Source organism: Perkinsus marinus, assembly GCF_000006405.1.
Source record: "Perkinsus marinus ATCC 50983 genomic scaffold scf_1104296958712, whole genome shotgun sequence".
Taxonomy (NCBI): Eukaryota; Perkinsozoa; order Perkinsida; family Perkinsidae; genus Perkinsus; species Perkinsus marinus.
The window spans coordinates 1,384,802-1,393,244 of record NW_003206658.1 but is presented as its reverse complement, the minus strand read 5'-3'; the positions used below and the strand labels follow the sequence as shown (position 1 = coordinate 1,393,244).

The window sequence follows — 8,443 nt, the reverse complement described above, 5'->3', positions numbered from 1 at the left end:
ACTCCCGAGCCATGGAACCGACCACCCTGACACTGAGCATAACCCCCTTGCCTCTTCCCTCAGGGCCCCCATGCATCCTCCTTATTACAAAGTCACCAGGAACTCATCGAGTTAAACTATTCTCAACTGTCGAGCCTACCGATCTGATCAGCGCCTGTCTCCCCACTACCACACTTTCGCCAATTCACAATACTACACTTCCCCTTCCCCCCCACCTTCCATTCCCCCACATACAGTGCCGGTGCCCGCATTGATTGATCAATGAATAGAGACCCACTACCCGATGGCCTCCCATACGCATCCAGCTCTCCAACATACCTAACAACAGCAACAACAATTCCGTCACGCGCCACGAAATTCCACCCCTACACATGCCCATTCTGCAGCCTCATAAAGCGACACCAGGGAGTCCTCCTGTCCCTATCCCAAGCTCCTTCGTATATCAGTCGGCCACCTTCCCCCTCGAACAGCTTACCTACACACCCATCACCCCCTCCCCCTCTACTCCTACCTCCCTACCATCCCCCCTAGGGTCATGCCTTTGATTCATCTCGAACATACCCTCATACACCGACCCATCCGTCAGTTCGATCTTCCCTTCACCACTTCTAACCCCACCATCCCACTCACCATCATACCTGCACTCTACCAAAGCCTCAGCCCAACCCAGCAAGGACCTCACTTCACGTAGCCATACAACAGACGGGTCTTGCTAGCCGCATCAATGACCTGTACACCTCTTCCATGACGAAGGTCTTCCCTCCATTCCCCTTCATACACCTGACAACAACCGTACACCATATAATTTAAAAAACAGTCCATACCACGCCATCTCGAAATTCCATCCTCCCTTCACCGTGCTTCAGCCCATGCAACCATTGACCATCATAGACCTCCAACTCCTTGACCCACGATCGAGGCCTCCTCACCCTATCACCCCCACACATCACCAACTCATCACAAACCCCTACCTCCCTACCCCCTCCCACCAGAGCCTGCCGTCGTCGTCGCCGCAGTGAATGCAGTGAACACCGTCCCCCCACTCACCGTACTCGACAGACTCCTCGAAAACCCATCGCGAGCCGCAGACCCATCACACGTAGGAGCTGCGAACAACCCCTCCCAACCTGACGCCAACCATAACCCACCTGCCCCCACTAGGGTCGGCACCGGAACCCTCTTAACCCCTCGGCCATGGGGACGCCCCTTCAGCAGCTCCCCACAGTAAGTTTCCGTTTCCCTCATCAGCAAAGACATATCAACCGCCTCCCCCACCAGACTGATGCCATCTCGGTTCGAAGGAAGGACACTGGCACCAAGGATAACTGAGGCCCCAGCACGACGACTTACCTCACCACCCCGTCCACACATATATCCAATACGTCCCTAACACTAGTATACATATTAAGACTCTCATCCAATGGCATCCTCCCACACGGCTGCACTCCTACCATCACAATTCCAACACCTCCTACACCTTCGTCAAACTATCACCATCATCATTCTGTTTGAAGTCCTCCAGTAGCTGCGGGCTTCCACCGACCTCTCCAGCCACCATCGATTCCTCTACTGCGGCCGCAACCCTACACCACAAACAACACAATCCAAAACCCTTCCTGCAAAGACCTCCCTATTACCCCTCCCCACCACTACACTGTCCCGCAAAGGTTCCATAATAACTGATTATTCTGTCGGGGTACATTTCTGCATTCCTCGCGACCAGCTCTATGTCCCGCACTCGGAAGACTCCTTGCCCACAAAAGGCATCATCTCGGAACTCCCCCTCATACACACATTGATAAACAACTTCCTCAGGCCCTCGGAGCTCCATATGGTACGTACCACGCCCATTTCTTCTTCCCACCCCGCCACCCTCCACGATAGACCACATCTCCCACCAAGTCCCCCTCCCCTCCCAACCCCTCAGCCAACCGCCGTAACATACTCCCCTTACCCGAGGCCCTCCTTCTCATGAGGACCCCCTCACCATCGAACACATGTCCCCTCCACTGCCCTTTATACACCAACCTCTCCCCCCTATCATTCAACTCTACTGGATACTCCTGCACTCCCCAACCCTGCCGCATATAACTACCGGGTATGTGAGGGTGATCAACCACCTGAAACTACTCGGTCCCGATCAGAGACCCATTCAGCTTTGAGGAGCAACGCTCCCCAGGGTTCGATAACAATAGAGGACATGTTCCTAATGTGATGACATTTACATGTCAAACGTGTATAATTAAGTTTCCACTCAAAAAAAAAGGAAACTGTTGGAAGTCTGTGATCGCAGCCACGTGGAAAATTCAAAATGATTTCCCCGCCGGGAACACTATAGCTCCATGGATCCCGATACCACCCCTCCTCCTCCTACCTGGCCATCGTAGCCCTCAATGACTATCCTTCGTGTTTGCATATTGCATTTCAAAATTACCTTTTGCCACATGCAAAAGTGACTCTTCTCAAGCTCGAACACCATAGAGTCATCCAACGACGGCGACGCGCTTTCGTAAGACTCCAAACTGTATAGACGCTCATTCACCTCCTACGGGTAAAAAATACACATGCCTTCACCAGGGATCGAACCCGGGACCTACCTCCCACCTACCTCTGGCGGCACCCAATGCGGGTCTAGTGCGCTCTTCAATGCCTTCCACTCACCACTAATAGCAAACTTATCATCACATCGTACCGTTATAGTCTTCTCTCTACAACAACAACCATCATCCCCACCACTCCCCCTCCCCCCCAACCCACCTAGCATTCGGATGTACATAAGACAGGCTCGCCAATGGCAACCGATGCTCCTCCATCACAGGAACCCGCACACGGCTAGCATCACCTAGAAGGTCCACACCCTCCATCACAGACACTCAATGAGTCCTCACCAGAGCATCTCAGATCAGCCATAACAATATGCCCATTCCCATCAGGATCCAACAGTTGGAACACCTCTCGAGCATCACCGCTCGGCCCCGATGACCCCCTATACTCCGGCAGTAGGGACCCCAAAGCCGCCTGCGAGGAGAAAAACACCCCTCCTCTCCCCACAGTGAGTGCTGCTATCATCACTATGGCCAATACCATCCTCCCACACTGCAGACCTATCCCTTACTAGTCACCATATCGAAATTTAATGAGCCTCAATCGATCAGGTTGGTGTTAGTCCATTCATGCTGATACCCGATGCTCATCCCTTTCTTACCACAAACTCCTCCTCTCCCATCACCCCATCCACCTCGCCATGTCCTCCACCAACCTCAGCCGCTGCCGCCCGTCTGATGATAATACCAACTCCCCTCAAGTCCCCCCACTGCGTATTACTTCATCAACTGGAATACCATCTCCCAACTACATCCATATCTCTCCATCATAGCACGTCGGAAGGGCAGCAGCCTCTCAGCCCTCCGGTCCCGCCACTTCACCACCAAATGGCCACCAGTAAGGCCCATCAGACACTCCTTCCTCTCACTAGGGCTCCTATCGAAGACCGGTAGCATCTCGTACAGTGAACCATCACGCCTAGTCTGAGAAAAGATACAAACAAGGGCCAATCACAAAGATACAAACAAGGGCCAATCAAAAAGATACAAACAAGGGCCAATCACAAAGATACAAACAAGGGCCAATCAAAAAGATACAAACAAGGGCCAATCACAAAGATACAAACAAGGGCCAATCAAAAAGATACAAACAAGGGCCAATCAGAAAGATACAAAAAAGGGCCAATCACAAAGATACAAACAAGGGCCAATCAGAAAGATACAAACAAGGGCCAATCAAAAAGATACAAACAAGGGCCAATCAAAAAGATACAAACAAGGGCCAATCAGAAAGATACAAACAAGGGCCAATAAAAAAGATACAAACAAGGGCCAATCAAAAAGATACAAACAAGGGCCAATCAAAAAGATACAAACAAGGGCCAATCAGAAAGATACAAACAAGGGCCAATCAGAAAGATACAAACAAGGGCCAATCAGAAAGATACAAACAAGGGCCAATCAGAAAGATACAAACAAGGGCCAATCAGAAAGATACAAACAAGGGCCAATCAGAAAGATACAAACAAGGGCCAATCAAAAAGATACAAACAAGGGCCAATCAAAAAGATACAAACAAGGGCCAATCAGAAAGATACAAACAAGGGCCAATCAAAAAGATACAAACAAGGGCCAATCAAAAAGATACAAACAAGGGCCAATCAGAAAGATACGAGTCAGGCCCATAACCTACCACTCTATCGGCCTTCTTCTTCCCAGCCCCCTCAGGGACAAACACTACGGGCCTCATAGGCAGCGGGTCCGGTCTCCATGACTTTGACACCTTCAAATGGTCTGCTAATACCACAAAATGCGCAACCTAATCACCGCTTTCGAGTGATCCAAAGCGAGTGCCAATATTACACTATCCCTCATCAACTCTTGTCGCTGCTCACTCCATCTACCCACTGCTATGGGCGCCTTATCACTCAGCCCAGTCCCAGCGAAGCCATACTGCACGGCAATCTTCAAAGATATCTTCCCGACAGTTCTAGAGGACACCTAACAGAATCCATCCATCATTGACCGCTCCCTATGTCCACAAGATTCCTCCTCTTCCTATCACATTGCCTCTTGTAAGCGATACTGAGTACCCCAATGAGGTATCAAATACAAGCCCCTCATCGATCACAACCTGTGCCCCGAGAAGAGCCTATCCCAACACAAATATACAGCTACAATATAAAGGCAAATTTTCTATGACCATCTAGCAGTAACAGAGTGGACTCTCTTACTTCTCCCACTCCATCTGGCTGCTCCTGCCGCGGTACCGACAACAGGTCGTGTTCGATCATCTCACCACCAACGACACCACCAAGTAACAACGTTGAGTCTACCAATGAACAGCACTCGAGGGAAAGCAACAAGCCCTACTACATCACTACCCCCATTTCCCTCAGGTAAGGGTATTGGCCTCGTATACCCTACAACCTCCCTCTCACGACCACTACTATACTCTCTACACAGACCAATCACTATCGTCTGGTCTCTACTAGGCACCTATAACGGTTCATACCACACCACACGCAATCATTGTAATCACCACTATATCAACATCCTCCTCGAACACACACTCGCCGTTCACCAACCTGACCACCTGATGGCAACATAATACACGATAGAAACAAAACGCCCGACCAGTCCTACCTTACTGACGCTCTCCCTAGGCACATAGTCCTCCAAATTACAGCAGTCGATGCTCTCTGGGAAAAGGCAGCAGTAGAATCCACTTCCATCCATATCGATCAGCCCCGTCACTCTGCCAAGACTAAGCCTAACCTACCAACCCTGAATGCCATACCACAACACCGACCAATTCTACCCTGCGTAGTCGATGCTCTCCAGACAGCTGCTCCTTGATAACCACGCTCAACCGTCTCAATACACTACTCGTTGCTGTCAATGACGACCTCACAGCTCCAACCTCTCGAATCAACCAGGCTTCAACCTAAGCAGAGACCCATCTAGCTCTGAGAAGCAACGTCCTCCAGGGTTTGAAAACAACGTGAGAATGTTTCTATTGTGATGATATTTACATCGGAAACTGATTGAAGAATGTGTTCCTAGCCATACGTGGAAAATTCAAAATAAGTTCCCCCCAGGAACATTATAGGTTCCTGGATGATTCCCTGAACCTAAGACACGGAACAGGCCCTCTCCTGGACTCCTTTACCAGAGGCACAGATGATGACAAGATGTGAAACCTCACGAATCGTTGACCGTCGCCCTCTGAGAATCAGACTCAGCGAGAGGGAAAACTCGAAATAAATCAGATAGATCACGTAAGCCTCATTCATAGACTTTGATAATTAAGACCTACTCCCTAGCTTCATAACCAACGAGCGCACAACTCTGAAGCGATCGAATCCATACCAGACAATATCACCAGTCACAGATCACTCTATAAAGTAACAACTTTCGACTAGCCCCACTACCTCGTACAGCCATTGTCGTGCCAGTACGTTGATCTCTCGCGTTCTTCTCTCTAAACCTGATCCCCACCCAGCCGGGTAGTACAGTGAAAAATACGAGTCCATCTCAGCTGCGCATAGCGAAGGATTCTCGGCGTGGTTCACCACCTGTAACGTCACCGCCAAGTCACCAATAGCCTCTTCACATCGCAACTGCCTCGTCCCAATGACCACCGCCAATCTCGACTTGATATCCCCCTCATACCTCGCCAAGTCCCGTGGAGACTCCAACGAGTAGTGCGGGAAGTCCTTTCTACTCACACTATGATAAAACACTCTCTTCTCAATACAGTCACCAGCCCCTTCTTCCCGCACCAATTCTTCTACCTCCACCCGACCGCCCATCACCAACCCAAACTCAGGTGTCACAAAATCGATCCCCTCAACGTACTGAGCGTGATGATGATGCATTGAATCATCAGCATCGCTGCGCTCCTTCTCCACAGATCGCCACCGTGATATTAGTTCACGAAGGCAATGAGCGTAAAACGCCAACCTCTTCCGTAAGGACCTCGCCCGATCCACCACTACCACTGAGTAGTCAGCCAACATCTCCCTGAAGGACCTCCAATTCATCGTCAACATCGTTAAAGCCGTAATAAAAATGCCCAATATGGATGCAATAGGAGACGGTATCTTCTCGACCTGTGAATGGCCCAATAACAGTACAAGCAGCGTCATCGTCTGCATCAACCACACGAAAGAGTCACCAGTAAGTAAGCTCTTGCCAACAACATGGACCTTAGTATTGGTAGTAGTTCCTCTGGAGCTCTCCATATCCTGAATATTGAGCCTCACCTCGTACACCAAAATGAGCAATTTCAGTAGCAGAAAGAGCACCATCTTCGACGGCCCTAACGTAGCATCTCCCTGGTCACCAACCGTCAAGATGAGTATCGTACAGAGGGTGACGAATCGATCGATAACGTATATGAAGAGACCATTATTGCGTGCTGTATCCAGGATTATTTTAAGGTCACTTTGGAGCTTCATGTCCAAATTCCGCCAAGGCACCCTCAACTTGAATTTTGGCAGATACCCCATAATGGTCAGAACATGGCGGAGTTCTACACCAACATTTACCCGCATCACCCTTCTCCGTCCTTTACCCAACCTAAACCGCTTCCATCCCACCGACGCTCTGGGGTATTCCCCCAGTATCTCGCATTCTCCACCAGCATTCTCGCCATCGCCGATCAGATCAGCAAAGCCTTCCTCATCAAGTGTAACCCCAAACTCCCGCCGCTCAGCAACCGTGCTCATCTCCGTCGCCATCCACGGTTCCGACCCTATAGGATGACGTGCAGCAAAGGCAGTGAGCACCTGAGACAACTTCTGTATCCCATACGTCAGCGACAGCGAACCACGGGGAAGTGTTCGGAACGAAAGATAATCTCTCCGCGATTGTAAGCTAAGATACTAGGGACCAGATCATTTTATTCCTGATTTGAACGTTCCGCGAGATGCTCATCGTAGACGCCTCCTACACTACCTGCGGCTTGAAGAGAGGCCACTGATTACATACAACCTCATCCACGAGGGAACGGAAGCTCAAATCGATCAACGCACTGCCGCTGGCGTACAACGGAGTTGCACTGTGCCACCTCTCAGTAGTCATTCTAGCATTGCTACTTTCGTACCTAGTAAAAGCACAATCAAACTTAGAGTCTCTCAACAAAAAGAGGCAGCCACCAAGAACGAATCGAATTTGTCGGTTTCAAATCTACCGCATGCCTCCATCCTACACACAATAGGCGAGCATCGCCTTGATCTTCAACAAGTCCAGCAGCCTCTTAAATACCCACTCCTCCATCATCTCCCTCTCCCACAAAGGGATACCATCCACTACTGGACGTGGGCGCCAACAGGAGCAGCCGTGAAGGGGAGGACGAGGAGGGAGAGAGAGGTAGGCCTAAGCCAACCTATCCCACAATGACTTACTAGTGAGGTCAACTCGATTAGCCGGGGCAGCTATGCCATAGCTCTAAGATATGCCCTAGTGCATAAAGGGTGTGTAAGTGTCTTGGGATCGTGGTTAGAACATATATTGGAGTCGTGGCATAGCCGCCCCACCCAGCAGAATTGAGGGTGCAAGAGTGTCTTGGAATCGTCGCTGGGGCATACTTTGGAGCCGTGGCATAGCCGCCCCACCCGACAGAATTGAGGGTACAAAAGTGTCTTGGAATCATGACTGGGGCATACAGCACGTTGGAGCCGTGGCATAGCCGCCCCACCCGACAGAACTGAGGGTACAAAAGTATCTTGGAATCATGACTGGGGCATACATTGGAGCCGTGGCATAGCCGCCCCTGCCGATAAAATCGATCTTACTACGCAATAGGTAGCCTTTAAAAGGGTATATTTGGTCATATTCAAGCACTCCCCCCTTGGCTACAAATCCAGGCAATACCATTCCATTCCCAACTCCTC

At 50.2% G+C, this 8,443-nt stretch overlaps 3 protein-coding genes across 3 annotated transcripts in view; all 3 read right to left on the bottom strand.

Moving 5' to 3' along the window:
- Positions 1–276: 276 nt before the first annotated feature.
- Positions 277–1,702, bottom strand: Pmar_PMAR011883 (MORN repeat-containing protein, putative; the record flags this gene model as incomplete). The annotated part of the gene is made up of 9 exons (XM_002773970.1): positions 277–318; positions 370–420; positions 512–638; positions 683–780; positions 825–930; positions 980–1,127; positions 1,149–1,325; positions 1,495–1,583; positions 1,638–1,702. The coding sequence occupies 9 exons, from the start codon at positions 1,700–1,702 to the stop codon at positions 277–279; spliced, it is 903 nt and encodes a 300-aa protein (XP_002774016.1).
- Positions 1,703–1,842: 140 nt separating this feature from the next.
- Positions 1,843–2,014, bottom strand: Pmar_PMAR011882 (hypothetical protein; the record flags this gene model as incomplete). Its single annotated transcript, XM_002773969.1, has 1 exon — positions 1,843–2,014. A coding segment is annotated over one exon (172 nt), but the record flags the coding sequence as incomplete, so codon positions are not given.
- A 318-nt stretch (positions 2,015–2,332) lies between these two features.
- The window catches only part of Pmar_PMAR011881 (hypothetical protein), a gene marked incomplete at both ends in the record, with an annotated part of 7,966 nt that continues 1,855 nt past the window's right edge, over positions 2,333–8,443 (bottom strand). Inside the window, 19 exons of the mRNA XM_002773968.1 lie at positions 2,333–2,374; positions 2,435–2,545; positions 2,609–2,708; positions 2,758–2,842; positions 2,889–3,018; positions 3,206–3,278; positions 3,325–3,527; positions 4,237–4,362; positions 4,407–4,544; positions 4,609–4,695; positions 4,778–4,875; positions 4,928–5,042; positions 5,086–5,139; positions 5,190–5,321; positions 5,365–5,490; positions 5,978–7,336; positions 7,506–7,653; positions 7,759–7,925; positions 8,087–8,256. Coding sequence (XP_002774014.1) covers positions 2,333–2,374; positions 2,435–2,545; positions 2,609–2,708; positions 2,758–2,842; positions 2,889–3,018; positions 3,206–3,278; positions 3,325–3,527; positions 4,237–4,362; positions 4,407–4,544; positions 4,609–4,695; positions 4,778–4,875; positions 4,928–5,042; positions 5,086–5,139; positions 5,190–5,321; positions 5,365–5,490; positions 5,978–7,336; positions 7,506–7,653; positions 7,759–7,925; positions 8,087–8,256 — 3,464 coding nt within the window. The remainder of the gene's footprint in view (positions 2,375–2,434; positions 2,546–2,608; positions 2,709–2,757; positions 2,843–2,888; positions 3,019–3,205; positions 3,279–3,324; positions 3,528–4,236; positions 4,363–4,406; positions 4,545–4,608; positions 4,696–4,777; positions 4,876–4,927; positions 5,043–5,085; positions 5,140–5,189; positions 5,322–5,364; positions 5,491–5,977; positions 7,337–7,505; positions 7,654–7,758; positions 7,926–8,086; positions 8,257–8,443) is intronic.